The sequence below is a fragment of the Anabrus simplex genome, chromosome 12 (genome assembly GCF_040414725.1).
Source record: "Anabrus simplex isolate iqAnaSimp1 chromosome 12, ASM4041472v1, whole genome shotgun sequence".
NCBI lineage: Eukaryota > Metazoa > Arthropoda > Insecta > Orthoptera > Tettigoniidae > Anabrus > Anabrus simplex.
The window spans coordinates 87689940-87710223 of NC_090276.1; the positions used below are offsets into that span (position 1 = coordinate 87689940).

General features: G+C 39.2%; 1 protein-coding gene across 6 annotated transcripts in view; it reads left to right on the forward strand.

Annotated features, from left to right (window-relative positions):
• The window catches only part of Evi5 (ecotropic viral integration site 5), a 508284-nt gene that overhangs the window by 450538 nt on the left and 37462 nt on the right, over positions 1–20284 (forward strand). For all 6 annotated transcript variants that reach the window (XM_067156470.2, XM_067156472.2, XM_067156474.2 and 3 more), the window contains 2 exons: positions 1372–1518; positions 10390–10485. In XM_067156470.2, the coding sequence (XP_067012571.1) occupies positions 1372–1518; positions 10390–10485 (243 nt within the window). The remainder of the gene's footprint in view (positions 1–1371; positions 1519–10389; positions 10486–20284) is intronic.

The window sequence follows — 20284 nt, forward strand, 5'->3', positions numbered from 1 at the left end:
ATATTTTATTACACCTAATTCCCGTACATGTTTCGAGAGCCAATTACTCTCCTTCAGCGGTGCCAAAACATCAATAATCTTTCGACTTGGTACATTGTTACAGATATACTTACCAACACAACAATTACATATAAATCTTGAAATTGTTACAATATTTCTTTGTGTTTCAACTTTTACTTACTTACTTACTTACTTACTTACTTACTATGTCAATTTATTTCAGACTTTAAAATAGAAATTTTCAAATCATAAATGAATATCTATTAAATTAGTCACTATATGCTAAAATTTTAAATCTGCTTTGCTCTTTGTGTCTAAATTTACTTTGTCAGTTGACAGCAAGCAAAGAGCAATAACACATTTGTTTGATTCAGACTAATGTAATAATATTTCGTTCGTGGATAAATGTGGTAACCACTTGAAATTGAAGAATTTGACGGTTAAAAGGACTAGCAAGGTCATTACGTAACAGGTAGCATAGTAGCAGTTCGCCCCGTAAGGTCATTGACGGCAAGTGAGGGCATATTGTTTGGTTCAGGCCAGTGTTATGCCATTTGAATTTGTGGATAAATTCAGTTTAAACTGAAGAATTCCGATTTATATGAGAGGTCTCGGAAATATAGCAGACTTAAGGAAAGGAGAAATTTTCAAGAAGAGAGCAGAAAATATTTTAAGTTCAACACAGTGACTAACTTAATAGGAGTTATTTATTTAGTAGGGAAAAAAATCTATTTCAAGTGTTTTATTAAATGACAATGTAAATTTAGACACAAAGAAACATTGTATTTCTTTTTAGATGTAAATAAGGACGTAAGTTCAAAGAGCAGAGCAGATTTAACATTTTAGCATATAGTGACTAATTTAATAGATTGACTAATTTAATAGATATTCATTTATGATTTGAAAATTTCTATTTTAAAGTCTGAAATAAAGACATAGTAAGTAAGTAAGTAAAAGTTGAAACACGAAGAAATATTTTAACAATTTCAAGATTTATATGTAATTGTTGTGTTGGTAAGTATATTTGTAACAATGTACCAAGTCCAAAGATTATTGATGTTTTGACACCGCTGAAGGAGAGTAATTGGCTCTTGAAACATGTACGGGAATTAGGTGTAATAAAATATGTAAAGTATTGACAAGGTGGGAAAGTGTTCTATAGAAATTTGAATACAAGTCAATACAGACAGGATTAACCAACATGGTGAAAATAATCAATTCTAACAGTAAGTAATAGCGCTAACCATTACACTATGCAGGTGGACAGTACTACTAGGTGTTAGGATAATTTATTCCACTGTATCTAGGCTTAAACTGTACTAAATTATAATGTTCTAAATCGATGGAACTGAATTTAATGTTCTGTTTCAGGTGCAAGTGAGTACGAACCAGCTACGACGTCAAGATGAAGAGAACAAGAATCTGCGTGAGGAGCTGGAACAAGCGCAGTCCCGTGAACGAGAGCATGCTGCTCGCCTCAGGGAACATCAACATCGCTATGCTGACCTGGAATCTAAGGTTGGTTTGAGATGGGTTTTGAAGGAACTTTCTGTGCAAATAACAGTCACTGCACCTTGTGCACTAACACTTTGATCTACCTTCTTTTTTCTTTTTGCACTTCCATACTATTTATGTTTTCAGTTATATTATGGAAATGCTGACCAATGCGTACATGATGTTACACGCATATAAACAATTTTTTTATCATTCCACCTTGCATTTATGGTTTGAAGAAGTCGCGCTTTTGTATGGAACACTAAAAAAAAACCAGGTGTCCACATACAAAAGCAACCTCTCATTCTCTAATGAGGTATCCTTGCAGAGTCCCCTTGTTGCACCATTCTGCATTGCCTGGATGGCTATAATTTCTTCTGAGCTGGAGCCATTTTTGATGGGTAGTAGCAAGTAAAAGAAATGAACGGATCATTAGTAACACATGGTTTTGAAAGAAAAACAGAAGATAACAAGATATAGTTGGGATAACAAAATCAAAACTCTGACAGATTACATTTTGGTTGAGAAAAGTAACAGGAAAATGTTGGTAGACGTATTAGCCCTCCCAAATGAATCTTTCGAAGGAGTTCACAGAGTTGTGATAGCTAAGTTAAAGATGGGAAAGATACAAAAGATGACTGAGATTAGGCAGAGAAAGCTAAGGGTGTGGAAATTGCAGGAGAAGGAAATAAATAAAGAGTTCCAGACACACATTAAAACCAGTATACCTAAGGAAGACATCAGAAGAGTCGAAGAAGAATGGGCATACTTTAAAAAACAGTCATGGTCGAGTCTGCAGAAAAGACCTGTGGAAGAGTATCAGGAAGGAAGAAAGATCAAGAAACGCCCTGGTGGAATGACAGGGTAAAAGATATTGTTAAACGGAAGAAACAAGCTTGGAAAAGATGGCTGAGAAACAGAACAACAGAATGCAGGCACTGCAAGAAGGAATGCTCCAAGGTGGTTCAAGAAGAGAAAAAGAAATGCTGGCAAAAATTCACTGAATCTCTGCAAGAAGATACAACCAGAAACAAAAAGATCTTATTCCAGTGGGTAAAAAAGAAGAAAAACCCAGGGGAAGGTGCTAACTCCATTAAAAATGAACAGGAGGAAGTGATGACAAAGAAGCAGGATATATTGCAGCCCCAAACCCAAACCCCATGGCACTACAGCCCTTGAAGGGCCTTGGCCTACCAAGCGACCGCTGCTCAGCCCGAAGGCCTGCAGATTACGAGGTGTCGTGTGGTCAGCACGACGAATCCTCTCGGCCATTATTCTTGGCTTTCTAGACCGCGGCCACCATCTCACCATCAGATAGCTCCTCAACTCTAATCACGTAGGCTGAGTAGACCTTGAACCAGCCCTCAGGTCCAGGTAAAATTCCCTGACCTGGCCGGGAATCGAACCCGAGGCCTCCGGGCAGGCACGCTTCCCCTACACCATGGGGCTGGCATATATTTCAGAGGTGGGGAAAATACTTTGAACAGCTTTACAACGTGCAAAATACCTCGGTACAAGGAGAAATCGAAGAACCTGATTTAGTGCAGATGGATGACGAGGAAAATGAGGTCTCCATGGCTGAGATTGAGTGGGCCACTAAAAGAATAAAACAAGGCAAGGCAGCTGGAATTGACGAGGTCACCATAGAAGTGATAATAGCAGCAGTAGTTGGTCTACAGTGGTTGTATAGACTCTGAGTGATATGGAGAGAAAAGACTGTTCCTAAAGAGTGGACAAAAGGGGTCATTATACCACTTTTCAAGAAAGGAGACAGGAAGCAATGTGAAAATTGCAGAGGAGTGACACTGATATCTCATAAAGCTAAGATGCTTGAAAGAATCTAGGATAGACGAATAAGAGACAGAGTAGAGGCAGAACACCAGTATGGATTCAGAAGAGGCAGGTCCTCATTTGAACCAACATTTACATTGCATCAAATGATGGAAAGGTATTGGGAATATGGAAAGGACATGGCAGTAACGTTTCTAGATATTGAAAAGGCTTATGACAGCGTCCCAAGGAATTCCATATGGAAAACATTGACAGAGGCACAGACTGGGAATGAAACAATGCAGATGGTAATGGCATTGTATCAAAATTGCAAAAGCTATGTTAGAACAAAAGTGGGTCAAACTGAATGGTTCAGAGTTGAAACAGGCTTAAGACAGGGAAGTGTATTGTCTCCCTTACTCTTAATTATCATCATAGAATTCTACATAATATCAAGGAAAAGAGGATATGCTCTTTGCTGATGACATTGTAGTTTGGTGAGATAATGAAGAGGAAGTACAGACACAAGTTGATTTATGGAATGAGGAGATAAGAAATTTTGGAATGAAGATTACTACTGCGAAAAGTAAGACTTTGATCATGACAAGAGGTAGCAAAAAATCCAGGGGAGTGATAAAAATAGGAAATGAACCTCTTGAAGCAGTGAAAATTTTTAAATATTTGGGTAGCATAATGTCACGAGATGGAAATTTGGATGGAGATATTGATTTAAGAATACAGCAGTCTGCAAGTTTCTACCAGTGTGTGAGGGACATTGTATGGAACAAAGATGTGCCAATGAAGTGCAAGAAGGTTTTATACTCGTCCTATTATAAACCTATACTCACCTATGCTTCAGCAGCCTGGACATTAACTAAGTGGAACCAAAGTAAGATACAAGCAGCTGAAATGAGGTTCTTGAGGAGCATACAGGGAAAGACAAGACGAGATAGAATATGAAATGAGAAAATAAGGAGAAGCGTGGGAGTGTATAAACTTCAAGAAGAGACTGATATAGCAAAGCTAAAATGGTTTGGACACATGATGAGAACGCCAAGAGAGAGAATACAAAACAGAACATTTATGGATACAGAGACTGGAAAGAGGCCTAGGGGACGCCCTAGAATGAGATGGCGGAGCTCTGTTGTGGACTGTATTGCAAATAGAGGAGTCGATAGCAATGAAGTACTAGAAGAGGAATGGTGGATTGATTGATTTATTTATTTATTTATTTATTTATTTATTTATTTATTTATTTATTTATTTATTTATTTATTTATTTATTTATTTATTTATTTATTTATTTATTTATTTATTTATTTATTATTTGTTTATTTAAGTTAGTCAGCTGCATTCAGCAGGTAGTCTCGGCAAGCAGTCTTAAATTTAAGTAATGAGGTGGAATTTCTGACACTGACAGGCAGGGAATTCCAAAGTCTAGAACCTGCCACAACTAAGGAATTGTTGTACATAGAGGATCGGTGAACAGGAATAGAAAGGGAGGAACCAGAGCGGGTATTACTGCTGTGAAAGGAGGACAAATACTTAAGCTGGGATGAAATGTATATTGGTCTGTCTTCAGAGAACAGTCTGTATATCTGTATCAGTATGTGATACGTTCGTCGTTTGTCAGGTTTCAGCCATGAAATAGTGTGATAGTATGCGGTGACATGTGTATCATAACTCAGACTGTATATGAATCTAAGGCAACAAGCGCTCGCTGAAGTTTCGAAGTCTGCTCTTTTGTTGCGTCTACCAGAATGACGTCACAGTAGTCGAGGACGGGAAGCACTAGCGTTTGTATGAGTTTGACTCTCACATTACAAGGTAAAATATCGCTGTTTCTTTTAACCGAATGAAGTATCGAAAATATTTTTTTGCACACATTCTTAATATATTCAGACCAATTTAAAGTTTCATTCATTGTCACTCCAAGATTTCTCACAGTTTGGCTGAATGGAATAACTCTACCATTCAGTATAACTGGAGGAATAATTTCGTATCTTAGTGTGGCCAACAATTTTTGAGAGCCAATAATGATTGCTTGTGTCTAGGGGGGGTTAAGAAGGAGGGAATTTTTCAAGGAGTAATCATTTAGTCGCTGAAGGTCAGCATTGATGCCTGTTGTGGCATCAGGCAAATCAGAGGTCTTAGAGTGGCAGTAAATTTGTAAGTCATCCACATAAAGATGGTAGCTACAATTATTTAAATTAGATGAAATGTCGTTTATGTACAAAATAAAGAGTAATGGGCCTAAAACACTACCCTGCGGCGTGCCTTCCTTCCTGGTTAGCCAGCGAGAGGTTTGATCAAGTGTTATAATTCGTTGCGCGCGATTTTTGAGGTACGATGAAAAGAAATTAATAGTTGGTTGATCGAAGTAGTAAGATTGCATCTTGTTTAATAGAGTCTGGATGTTTATAGTGTCAAATGCGCTACTGAAATCGAGGAGAGTAAGTATTGTCACCAGTCTTTGGTCCATTGCATGTCGTATGTCATCAGTCACTTTGATCAGGGCAGTTGCTGTGCTGTGTACCTTCTTGAAGCCAGATTGCAATGGGTCTAGGAGAGAATGGTTGTTTAAGTATTCCAACACCTGCTCATGAACCAGACGCTCGAGTGCTGTGGAAATCGCTGGTAAGATAGAAATTAGTCTGTAGTCGGATGGTAGGGAGGGGTCAGGTTTCTTAGGCATAGGGATAAATTAGCTAGTTTCCATAGTGAAGGAAAGGTTCCGTTTTTAAGGCAGTAGTTAAAAATGTGGGTAATAATAAGTCAAACAGCACCAATAATGTTGTGTAGGAAAGTTATAGGGATATCATCCACTCCTCTGGCTTTTGATATTATTAGTGTGAGGGGAATTTTGCGAACATTTCACAATATTTACAGACCTAAGCGTTGCTTTCTGTTGTTACATGATCCCAGAATTGTAGGGTTAGAAATTCATTGACCACTCACAGTTCTGTTGGATTATCTCCTAACTTTCTCTTTACCACAGAGGGGATTTCATAAACTTGCTTACATGTAACGTCAGCAGGTTTATTAGTTTCAAGTTCTAAAGTCCAATCGTTACTGACATTCCTACCTGTTGACGTCATTATACCTTGTGTAAATCTTGAATTATACGTTGGCGTTGGGTCTCCGGAAATAGAATCAGGTTCACCTTCACCAATATCATTTGAAGATGAATTACTTTCACTCCGCACCCTTTCATAGTGAATCTCAACATTAATGTTCTCAAGCCAATCCGTGCCACTCCAGGCCTCGGCCATATTTGTTTACAAATAGCATGTGGTGGGCTGCATTTCATTTTTCTTGTTCCACGAGTGAGTTAACCTTCTATGGTATAAAAATGACATTCAGGTAGTTCCTGTCATCTGTTGGTTACATTTTAAAACTTACAGAACGAACCTCGCTGGCTTGGTAACCGTAATTACGCATTTGCAGGTAGTCCGTATGCGTGGACGCGAGTGTCCATCAAAGTATGGCACGACGTTAAGGAAAGTTGCCCATTCTTCCACAGCACACGTTAAAAACACAAATGTTTTACCCATTTTCTCAGCAACCATTCCTACTGTAGTTGTTGCAATAAAATTTTAATGCTGCATTTATCACTGTTTAGTAAGGCTTCTGTACTAAAATTATTCTGAAATGTTCTTTAGGCAGGTAATCATTTCTTTTTGAAAAATGTTTTGGTAGTATTTTGATTACTAAAACTTCTGTTTTGAAGATATCTGTATACATTTACTGCCAGAGTGGTGTGGTAAATGAACATTGAAAATATATATTTTCTGTGATTATTGGTTTCTGAAATATTATGTGGGAAAATTGGTAATTTTTCAAGAAAATAGTTTAAAGTTTTGCAAATTCATAAGGGCATACATTGTCTGTCCAGCAGTTAAACCCTCATAGTAATAAAGAAAAACCTCATTTTTGATTCATTGTCACACTTCTCTGATTATAATCACAATTCTCACATAAATGTGTTGAAATTTATTCACATATTCATTTTCAAATATCATTTTCATTGTAGTAGCACTAACACAGGTGAAAATACTTCTGAAGCAGAAGTCACATTAGTAGCACATGGATAATTAATTGTATTAGAGTTCCCTGGTATGCTTGAAGCAGCATTTTCATTGATGCTTTCTGGTATTTATAACGGCTGAACTTCCTTTTCTTCAATAATCATTAACATGGCATGAACGGCACACAGCACAATAACCTACACTTTTAAAAATGCACAGACTGTTATGACAGTAGGGTAAGTGTATGAAACACGGTTTTACTTGTGCATTGAACAACTTGCCAACTTTCTACTAAAAATACTTTTCTCTCAATGTAAAATGTAAAATTCTAATGCAAAATGTGGAAGAACAGTATAATAAAATTTAAATTTAAATGGGTTTGAGTTGACATGTTATTCACATAGCCTGCCTGGTGGCCAGTTCGAGCCCTGTTGGTTGAAAAAGAAAATTCACCATCAGAATATTGGCCAGCAGGGTAGGAGAGGTTGTGATATACAATTTCTAATCACTAGATTGCATGTCAAAAGCCTGGATTCAGTTCCAAACCTCTCCATAGTGTTCGTATGGAGTGATGGTGATTCGTCCGTTGGATTGAGACTTTAAGCCTGGTGCAGACACCTTGGTGCTATTTGGCAGAAGTAGCTATGTGTCGGCACTGGATTTCACAGTCCAGCTCCATGTCTAAATGGTTAGCGTGCTGGTCTTTGGTCACAGGGGTCCCAAGTTTGATTTCCGGCAGGGTCGGGAATTTTAACCATCATTGGTTAATTTCTCTGGCATGGGGGCTGGGTGTATGTGTCGTCTTCATCATCATGACGCGCAGGTCGTCTACGGGCGTCAAATAAAAAGACCTGCACCTGGCGAGTCGAACTTGTCCTCAGACACTCCCAGCTCTAAAAGCCATACGCCATTTCATTTTACTGGGTTTCACACTTTTCCTACTATCATAGATCACATCATTCATTTCATCTCCTAACCTTCTACAGACATATGATGATATATGCATATTATCCTTCCACAAATGAAAAATAAAATCCACAGCCTGTTCCCAGTTATTTGACCAGGTCAGGAATGGAATGAAGCCCCCATCTAGTGGCGAAGATAGGAAATGTGCCGACTGCTGAAACCTGTCGCAATCTTCTGGGGTAATGATAAATGACTGACAAATGAAATGAAATGTTAATGGAGAGTGTTGCTGAAATGAAAGATGACAGGGAAAACCGGAGTACCTAGAGAAAAACCTGTCCCGCCTCCTCTTTGTCCAGCACAAAACTCGCATGGAGTGACCAGGATTTGAACCACGGTATCCAGCGGTGAGAGGCCGATGCGCTGCCGCCTGAACCACTGAGGCTTACCCCTTTCACGAATATAAAAATAATCAATAATCAATAAAAGTTCAAATTAGTACACAGTTATATTATTGTATACATGGTACTAGTTTTGGCCCTGCATTTTTGGCCCAAAAACTAATTTGTATTGATTAGGAGGAACATCCTTCAATATTATATTTATACATAACATCAATACGGAACATGAAACTCATAAATTATGAAAATTATCCTTCCGCAGTTAGTTGTCGATATATAATTGACTTTTCCATTTTGTGCAGTTGCTTGTCAATTATGTATCACAACAGCCACAAGGGATGTGTTCAAGGAGCCATGGAGTAGCTTCTGCGGCGATCTCCATGCAATATTTCCAACTACTAAGAAATCTGCAAAGAGAATAAACTATGAAAGCAAGCATGTTCAGTGGTTGACCATGTGGTGTCAGACCAGGTTGCAGCTGGCCCTACCAAGCTGAGTAGGAAGCGTGTAATATTTTTATGAGGAGCAGATAAATGAAGTGTTAGGAGAACAAACTGGCAGTGATGATAACAATTGTTAGAATTAAATACAAGGTACATAAGAACATTGGAGTGATGAAAGCACAGGAAGATTACCGTATGTTGATGGTGGAAAGAATTAGTCTGATGGCAGAAAACCTAAAGAACACACGTTCTGTAATAATTCCGAACTTATACAGATGACGGTATTGATTGTTTTTTCACTAATTTTTTACAATGAGTAGTACGATACAATTACTAATTCATCATCATCATCATTTCTCTTTATCCAGCTGTAGCCAGGTAGGGGCAAATATGTTCCTTTCCACTTTGTTTGGTCTTTCCAGCACTCCTCCTCCAACACTGTGTCCCAGTCCAGGTTTCTTTCTCTAATACCGCCTTGGATTGTATCCTTTCATCTGAATTGTGGTCGTCCATTGTGTATTGATTGGTGGAAAAACACTTTTCTTATCTATACCATGGCCTCTCCTTCCTTGCATTTGCATTTCCATCACCTTTTTTGGCATTCTTTCATCACTCATTCGCTTTATGTGCCCAGACCATCTTAGTCGGCTCTTCTCTATTCTATCATTCATTTTTTCCACTCCAATTTCTTCCTGAATTTTCTCATTCCTTATTTTGTCTCTTCTATTCTTCTGTATCATACTCCTCAAGAACTTCATTTCGGCTGCCTGTATTCGACTCTCATCCTTCTTTGTCATTGGCCAAGTTTCTGCTCCGTGAGTTGTTATGGGTACGTAATTCATCTTGTACATAGTTTCCTTTGCTTCCTTTGTCCCATAACATGTTTCTTACACTATGATAGAAACAGCTTCCAGCTTGAATACTCTTACTAATCTCAGCATCCAGTCGAGCACTCTCCATTAATTCACTCCCCAGGTATTTGCATGTCTCCACTACTTCCAGGGGCTTGTCTGTAAGTCTAATCTGACCTTTCCCTTCTTTCTCCCCTCTAGTCATAACAATTTTCAATCCACATTCTTTGATCTTCCCATTCACCACATCCAACTGTTCTTGAACCTTCATATCCTCTTCTCCCCAAATCACAATATCATCTGCAAACGACATGATGTTCATTTCTCTTCCTCCATATTTCTAGTTGTAAACCTTGTAAGCATTGGCCATGTCAAACTGTAGGTCCCATGGCTATGATCACAGTATCCTGCAAGCTTGGTTGCTTTCTCAAGAACTGTTGAACTAGAACTGGTGTCCACTATGTTGTTGTAATTCACAGTGTACACCTGATTCCAGATGAAGGACGAGCTTATGATGGCACGGATCCGTGATGCAGAGCATGCTCAGTCTGTGGCTGAACTCAAGCAGAAGATCTCCATCTTGGAACTGAAGGTAAGGTGAAACTGTGACGATACACGCCTGTTTAATACACTATCCTGCATAATATGCTTTTAAAATGTACCCTGAATAGTGCGCTCAAATCCCACCTATTAGGCTTCATTCTTGGAATATTTTCACAAACACTTGGAAGAAAATTTAAATTTTTGTTACTTGTTCTCACTAAGGTCATTACTCTGCAATGTTTTCCACCCTTCATCTAGTATTGGTCCTGTTACCTGCACTTTCTAAACCACTGCCCCTTGTCTCTCACACTCACATTTCTATCCTTTCACTCTGGAAAATTTTGCTTGTTATTTTCATGTTTTCCTTGGTGTATTGAAATGTCCATATGATTAAACTTAGTGTTAAACTCTTTTGAGAAATCTTTGAATTATACAAAATCATAGAAAATCACAACTGCTGATGAAACGGCTGAAGGCGGTGAGTAAGTTCAATCCATTCCCACACAGCAAGAAGCCCTCGCTGCGATGCGAGTAAGTTCACTCGGTACCCACACAGCAAGAAGCCTTCGCTGCGACGCGAGTAATTTCAGTCGGTTCCCACACAGCGAGAAGCCCTTGCTGTGATGCGAGTAAGTTCACCCGGTACCCACACAGCAAGAAGCCTTCAGTCGGTTCCCACACAGCGAGAAGCCCTTGCTGTGATGCGAGTAAGTTCACTTGGTACCCACACAGCAAGAAGCCCTTGCTGCGATGCAAGTGACTTCAGTCTGTACCCACACAGCAAGAAGCGCTCACTGTGATGCGAATGATTCAACAGTTTATCATTTAAAAAAAGGCAATTAGTAATGCACCCAACAGGGCATGGGTAACAGATAATCTGCAGTACATATCTGAGTGGAGGATGAAGGATTATGTTTTGAGGTGAGTACTGTAGCTGCCTCCTTAGCAGCTTGTAGTTCCTGTTTAGTAAAAGTACACTCGTGGCATGCTTTATCTTTTGAAGTAATGTACATCGTCTGCACTAACAGAGCACTTAACAGTTGTGTGTTCATGTTAGCATGAAATTCAATCTTGTTCTTCCTCACCAAACTAAAAACTCTTTCCACTGGAGAATTGCTATGGGGTACCATCATTAGCTTACTCAGTGAAGGGAACTTCCTTGTTCCTGAAGCATATATTCAATATTTCAAACCAAATTCTGTGGGCCCTTTCATCCTTGTCAAAAGGAACTCCATCAAATTGGAAACAACTAAACTCGATTCCCAAAGATTCAATTTCTTCTGGTGACAGAAGTTTAGGAAACAAGTCAATCATAAATTTTATAGATAAAAACTCTTGGATTTCCTCTGGGAAATATTAGCAACTTCAGCATGTTCGAGAAACTTATCCCTAATTGTCCATTTGTTGACGATGTACTCAACTGTTTTTGTATAGAACAGTGTGACATTGGAATAAAACTTTTTCAGGATAGTTTCATGTAGAGAAATTGTCCTTGAGTTTGCCCCAATGACCATCTCACTGTCACTTTTCTAACTTCATCATCATCATCATCATCATCAGTTTTCCACTCCAGTTGCCCGGGTGTGGTTTACGAGCACTCTCCACTTCTGTCTGTCCATGTACCACTCTTCTCTCAAGACGACATCCCAGCTGACTCCTCTTGTTCCTATATCCTCTTTCACTTGGTCCAGCCACCTCTTCCTAGGTCTTCCTACCGGTCGTTTTCCGGCCACGACTATGTGTAGCCATTGTTTTGCTGTCCTTCCATCATCCAATCGTTTGACATGGCCAAACCATTTCAAACAGGCCCTTGTCACTTTTTCATTCAGGGATGGGTACACACCAGCTTCCTCCCTTATTCTTTCATTCCTTACCCTGTCCCTTTTTGTCTTCTGTACCATAGTACGTAGGAACTTCATTTCTGCGGCTTGTAGTTTGCTATCCACTTGTTGGGTTGTTGTGCAGGTTTCTAGGCCATATGTTAGTATGGGGGTGAATTATGATTGGAATAGAATCTGCTTTGATCTTAAGAGAACTTGTTCGTTCCAGAGTAGGTTCCGAACTTGATGGTAAAACTGTGCTGATTTTTGAATGCAGTTGTTAATCTCATGCTGTATTCTGTTATCACTTGAAATGATGCACCCAAGATATTTATATTGGTCTACTGTTTCCAGCTGTGTACCTTCCAGCATTATTTTTCCTTTCTTCTTCTGCCTGTTGACAGACATAGTAACAGTTTTCGATTTATTTATTGTTAATCCGTGTGCTTTCGAATGTTCCTTCCAGGTGTTCAGCCTCTCATGGACTTCCTTCTCTGTATTTCCCCAAATTACTACATCATCTGCAAATGCAAATGCATTGATGTCCATATTGTTCTTCTGCTTAATTTCTTTCATGACTTCATCCATGACGGTGATAAAAAGTAAGGGTGAAAGGGTACTGCCTTGGTGCACTCCTTTAGTAGTTTGGAACCAATCAGAATTACCGTTTCCTATCTGTACGCAACTGCAGCAGTCTTCGTAAAGCATTTTAACTTTCTGGATAAGACCTTTGGGTACATTTTTCTTTCTTAAGCATTCCCATATAGTCTTCCTTGGAATACTATCAAATGCTTTTTTGAGATCCAAAAACACTAGTGTTAAGTCTTTGCCCTTCTCCCAATGCTTTTCTAACAGTATTCTAAGTGCAAATATGAGATCGGTAGTTGATCGGTGTTCTCTGAATCCATATTGTTCTTCCTGTAGTTGTGGTTCTATTATTTTCCTTAGCCTTTTTTCAAGTATTTTCTCAAATATTTTCAAACCATGAGACAATAAAGTGATCCCTTTATAATTGCTACATTTCTTCCGGCTTCCTTTTTTGAAGAGAGGTATTATTATTCCCTTTTTCCAATCATCTGGGACTTTCCTATCCTTCCATATTGCATTAATTACTCTATGAAGCCACTGTATTCCTATTGCACCAGTTGCTTTGATCATATCTGCACTGACTTCATCAAATCCTGTTGATCTTTCTTTGGGCATACTATTACGGGCAGTCTCTACTTCCTTCCATGTTGGCGGGCTCTCTTGGTCAGCCTCATCATTGCAGCTTAAACTGACCTGCATGGTTACATCATTGGAGTCTTTCCCAGTACAGTTGTATAAATTATCAAAATAGGATTTCATGATCTTCCTTATTTCTGTCTCTTCCCTGACTATGTTACCATCTGGTTCCTCTATTGCTGTTATGTATTCATTGTCTCTTCTTATATTTTGTATTGTTCGGTAAAGTAGTTTAGAATTAGCTTTGCTGTCTTGCTCTAGTTTATCTGTGAAATCTAGTTTATCTGTGAAATCAGTCCGAGCCTTCTGTTTTTCTTCAGCCACAATTTTCTTTACTCGTAGCTTCTGATCTCTGTATTTCTGCTGCAGTTTGTTTACTCTAGATTCATTCCTTTGACTTCCTTTTTGCATTTCTTTGTCTCTGGCTTTCCTGGTTTCATTTTTCGCTTTCACAGCAATCTTCACCCGATCGTTCCACCAAGGAGTTTCTTTTGCCTTCATTTTGCTATTAGTTTTACCACAAACTTCTACTGCAGCTCCGACAATGCTTTCTTTGAATCTAGTCCACTCGATGTTGCCTTCTTGTAATGCATCTGATGGTAATTTATTGGTCACTTTTTTTGTGTGTTCAGCTTGTTTCTCTGCCTTCTTTAGCTCTCATGTCTTGATTTTTGGTTTCCTGTATTTCTGAGGTCTGTAAATTTTAATGTACTTTATTGTTGCGAGGAGAAGTCTGTGGTCACTGTCCAGGCTTTCACTTGGTATAACTCTGACATCACATATGGTCTTTCCTGCTTCATTGTCTGATATAAAATAATCTATCAGAGTTTTAGTATCTCCATTCCAACTGTATCTTGTTAGTTTATGACTTAGCTGCTTCTGAAACCAACTGTTGTTTATTCTCAAGCCATTCTTTACACATAGATCTAGAAGACTTTCTCCTTCTGGGTTCCTGTCTCCATAACCATGTGGACCTAGTACATTTTCATATCCAAGCCTGTCTGATCCAACTTGAGCATTTAGATCTCCCATTACTATGATATTTTCCTCTCTTTCTATAGCTTCTTCTAAATCAGTTCGGAATTGTTCTTTTTCCTCTTCGTTACAGACAGTCTGTGGGGCATACATCTGGACTACTGTCAGCACACTCTTGTTAAGAGAGATGTTCAACTTAATAATTCTTTCATTAACATATATTACCTCACTGATGACATCAATGTCCTCTCTTAATATAAAACCTACACCATTTTTGGCTTCTGTTTTGTTTCCATTCCAATGTAGTTTGTATCCTTTTCTTAGCTTTCTTGTTCCTCTTCCCTTCCACTTTGCCTCACTCAGGCCAAGAATACAGAGGTTCCTCCTTTCCATCATATCTATCAGCTCCTCGCTTCTGCCAGTCAGGGTCAGGATATTTAATGTTCCAATTCTGTGTTTTGGACTCTTTCTTTTGGGCTTCTTCTCAAAACATCGTACTTGAACATCAGCCTTACGGTCATCATACGTTGCAGATGTTTGAGAAGAGGTGTCTATCCGGTATTTGTTTTGCGATCCGAGGCTCGTTTTGTAGTTGAAAGCAATCGATGTAACCCTTCAGTTGACTTGCTAAGCCTAACACTGCTGGGGATTTTCTGTCAGGGGTATTCTCCCTTAGCCTTTGGCAGTCCCCTACCTCACTGCAAGGCAGCAGCTGATGAATTTATGTGTCATTTCCTACACAAGGGTCACATCAAACCTTCTGGGGGAAACTCCTCCACCCGTAGCTGTCGGTCTTCCCCTAGTTTGTCGGGTTTGGTATCGGCCGCCCAACCCTCGGCCAGACAGTAGCAGGATCTCTCCTGACCTGAGATTTATTTTCTGTAATTTAGCACATCAAGCAAATTACTATAGGACTCTGGAACCTAGGATGCTCTCACAAAGCAAAAATATTATTTAATTTTGAATAAAGTTTGTGAATAAGTGGTGTCTCTTGTTGGAGGAATACAGTTAAGGAGTTGATGCCAACCACCTTCCTGTTTGCTTCATTTCTAATTTCATCGTACTGGTTTTTTGGTTCATTGTTCTGATGAATTTCTTTTCTGTTGACTGGATTTTACTACAGGGTGGTGCATGATAAGTCACCTGATTTTTTTTTTTTTTTTTTTTTTTTTTTTTTTCATGAATAACACATTTGTTGTTGACAAGATTTGTAATTTACTGATGTAGAAGTAAAGAATACAGCTTGGAAATACAACCTAATGTTCAATATGACTGCCGATTTGTTTTACAACTTCTTCAAGTCGCACATGTGCATTCGTGACGACTCTCCGACACAAATCTTCTGGAATGGCGCGGCATAACTCCACAATGATGGCCTTAAGTTGCACTGCATTTTCGGGTTTTCTGTGGTACATCTCCTCTTTAAGGAACCCCCAAAGGAAGAAGTCACATGGGTTAATGTCCGGGTTGTGAAGGGGGCCACATTCCTCCTCCTTCATAACGTTCTGGAAATCTGTTTGACAATGCCCTAAGGCCAAGTCTCTCGTGTAGGAAATCACTGCAATGCCATGAGTCGAGGAAAGAACTGGTTTCGCAGCATGTCTAAATAACGTTCACCGGTTACTCTAGCATCGAAGAAAAACGGACCGATGATTCCGTGGCTTGATATCGTGACCCACACGCACACTTTCTCTCCGTAGGCATCTTTCATGTGGATAATCGCGGAGATTCACGTGTCCAAAATCGAAGATTCTGTTTGTTCACAACACCGTTCACCTAAAAATAAGCTTCATCCGAAAACCATGTGTTCTGTAGCACTGCTTCTTGGTCTTGCTCGATTGCCCACCTTGCAAACTGTAGTCTGCGTTCCTTATCTCTCGCAGTAAGCTTATGCGCCACAGTCATCTTGTATGGATACAAGCGAAGCACGGATTGAATATTTCTTTGCACCGTTAGGCGTGAAATTCCCCACTCGGCACTGGCTCTTCTTGTTGATTTACTCGGACTATCAGTCAAAGCCACTCGAACTGCTTCAATGTTTTGCGGCGAACGTACGGTACATGCATGTGGCCGCTTACACTCCAAAACAGATCCAGTACCTGCAAATTTGTGATGTAATGTGCGTATTGTCTGTGGGCTGGGAGCCCACCGTGTGCCGAAATGAGCACGAAACCTTCTCTGTGTCAATGTAACACTGTCCGTCGCCGCGAACTGTAACACAATCTTCGTCTTTAGTGCGACGGCCAACCGTCCTTTGTCCGCCATCGCGGCAAACTGAAATGGCGGACTCAAAATGGAAGCGATGAACTCGTAACGACATCTGTGGTAATTTTCATGAACTGCACGAATTTAAGTGCACAGTTTGAAAGATATTGCCCCAATAGTATACTTGTGGGATCAGAATTCAATCGGGTGACTTATCATGCGCCACCCTGTATTAGCCTTGTTATGTAGGGTACATGTTTCAAGTCCATAGGTGAGAACTGGAATAAAAAAAGGTATGAAAAATGATCTGCTTTGCTTTCTGGGGTATTTTATCGTCCCAGAGTAGATTTAGCACTTGAAAAAAATTTGAGAAGCTTTCTGAGTCCTATTAATTATTTCTTGGTTTATTGCGTACAAGAGAGATTTCAACATGTGAGGACAGTCAGATAGCCTATCATAATAATCATCATCAGCATCAGCATCTTGAAATTGTCAAAAAGCAGGTTGCTGGGTGTCTCTCATCTTCTGTTACGCTCCATGGCCAGGTCCATGTTTGTGCTAAGAATTGTGCTCGACTCTTATGTGTCTATTCGTATGATAGCCTGGATTACCTAAATAATAAGGTTGGATATATTGACAGCAAAAGGAGATCTCTAGTGACACATTTGGTGTTCACCCAACAAAATTCCTTTAATAATAAATAATGTTATTGTTTTTATGTCTCACCAACTACTTTTGACAGTTTTTGGAGACACTGAGGTGCCAGAATTTTGTCCCACAGGAGTTCTTTTACATGCCAGAAAATCTACCGACACGAGATACGAGCACCTTCAAATACCACCGGACTGAGCCGGGATCGAACTTGCCAAGTTGGAATCAGAAGCCAGCACCTCAACCATCTGAGCCACTCAGCCCGGCAAAATTCAATTAAACTCAGCCATAGATGCTCAAGAGAGATTCGGTTCACTCTGTCATCTAATATACTCCCCACTATGTAAGCGTATATACTCTTTCCTCCCTGTTAATACTGAAGGTTAGTTATTTTCCAACTGTTGGGTTTGATTCAGTGTCACTAACTGACACGACACGTTGCACATTGGCACTGTGACTTGCGAGATTTACGTATTGCCACTGCCGTATTATGAAAGTCACTAGTGTTGTAAGTGCGGGTATAAGTAAAGCATATTTTCTTTTTTCTGTAGGATTATAAATCTGTTTGGGTAATACTAGGTAAGTAGAATTGCAGCATGTTCGAATAATGCACTAATGTGTTAAATGATAAACTCGGCATTTAAATAATACGGTCTTATTTCGTCCACTTTGTATGTATAAAATGCGATTAGGATGTAAGCCTATAAGAAGCCAGAAAAATCTACAATAACTGCTCCGAAAAGTGAAGCTACATTACCTCCTCTATAATGATCAGTTCAGTTGAAATGGAAGGAAATTTTATCAGCCCAACGTAACGTAACTTAACCTAACCTAACCTAACCTTGTCTTGCAACAGCTTTGGTATGAAAAAAAATTAGGTTCCTAGAAGGAAACCATAGTTTAATTTCATCGATTGCAAATGTTAAAAACTTTTAAGCTTTAAATCTTTAGCCTTTTTCAATCTTGAAATTACCAGCGTTTCGCCCTAGAGTAGCAGTGGGCTCATCAGTTGGAATGCTACACCTTTCCTAGGCTCATGGCGCAGCAGGATGAACTCAAGAAACTGTCGACAGAGGGTGGTGAATCAGTAACTTCCCTTTCAACCACCACAGCACAGCGGACGATCATTGAGCCCAGTTAGTGGGGTAGGCCATGGATAGTACGGACATGACTTGCACGTTCCTTCGAAGATTTTCTTTGCTCACTGTCAGAGACAGAACTTCACATGGCCTGATGAAGGCCAATGCAATTTGGTGGAAAGCTCAGCTTTTTTAAATAAATATATAAAGTTGATACAATGAGCCACTTAAACCTACGTTCATTAACCGAAGAATAGGGTTATAGTAATGTGTATGTCAAAATAAAGGCAGAAATATGTAACATTAATTTAAGTGAGGGTAAGAGAGAGTGTGTATTTCCTTAATTCCTCATGGAGCTTGAAAACTGACTTAATTATGAATATCCTAATTAATCATTTACTTGGGTAAGGGAACTCTATTATTGATACATTGAGGTCCGTTTGTTGATGCTTATGTTTCGTCGTTCGAGTATGTAACTAGTCAAGAGGTGATGAGCCATTAGGGTGGTAATTATTTGTCGAAATTAACGAGCAGGCAGCAAGATGGCCTGCACATGTTGTGATGTACCCACTCAGCCCACAGATGTGTGACAAAATTATAACGTGGCGGGTTACTTTAATATTAATATAAATAAATGATATCTCATTGTTTCTCCATAAACAATATCCATGGGCGCCAGCCTTCAAGCTTATGGCTTGAAAACGATAGTTGGTAATTAATAATAATAATAATAATAATAATAATAATACGTAATGAGACTCAAAAAACTCCCAGGGGTGAGGTGACGGAACACAAATCATTTAGTACACTAACTTGGAATTTAAGGATCATTAATAATAATTTCATAAAATACAAATTAAAACAGCTATTTATTAGGATGAAAAACATGACATAACAGCGTATGAACGAAATCTGAACTTACGGAAGCAAAAGAAAAATTGAATGAAATTAACTCTAAGAAAATGAACTGTTGCGCGAAGACTTGCAGTAACTTATGCCATTAGCTCACCATTTGTAGACTGTTATTTTGAAGCTGAAGATGGATGGATCTCTCGTACCGGCTGCGTCATCTGTTGTTGGATTCCAGTCCTACTTCTGCTTCATGCATAATACACTAGCTGTAATATGACTTTCCTGCCTTAACACTTCCTACTGTACTCCTTACATAAAGTTGTAATGAGTCCTAATTTTAAAACCAAAACCAAAACTTGTATTCTTCCGTATTACAGAACAGTAGCATAACTAAATTCATAATAAAAGCTCTCCTTCCCTGTACTAGTTACAACCGGTCTTCCGTTGACTATACCTCTCGTCATTGAGATAACGAGTCCCAATGAGAGTAACTTTTGAGTAGTATCCTATGGTACTACTCAGATGTGAAGTGAACTAAGTTAAAATCTTCGATGTGCAGACCTAGAATCATAGTAAGAGTGTCTTCCAAGAGTGTCTCTGTGTCTAAGAGCAAGAAGAATGTCCTCTCCAGCTCTTGTCTTCCAAGTATATGGGTTCAAAATTCTCCCTCCATCAGCCATATCACATGGTCCAGTAAGATTTGAGGTCTCATCCCTTCTCCTATGTATTGCTGTGAATCCATCACGTTGCTTCATTACATACATTCACATAGGCTGAACTTTCCCGCGAAATGAAAGCGTCAGGTAGCGAACTTCGAAAAGTCGGTGTTCATAATGTTTCAACTGTCTCTTCAGAAGGTGGAGAGGGTAAGGTCTCTCGTAACCTTGATGACGTACATTTCCTGGAAATGGGTTGAAATTAGCCTGCTGACTCTGGTCACCTCACGACGACTATTGGAAAATTTACTGCAAGTTATTAATATGAATGATGTTGAAATACTTTACCCAATATGTGGTTCGTTCAGAATACATTATAGCCGCGA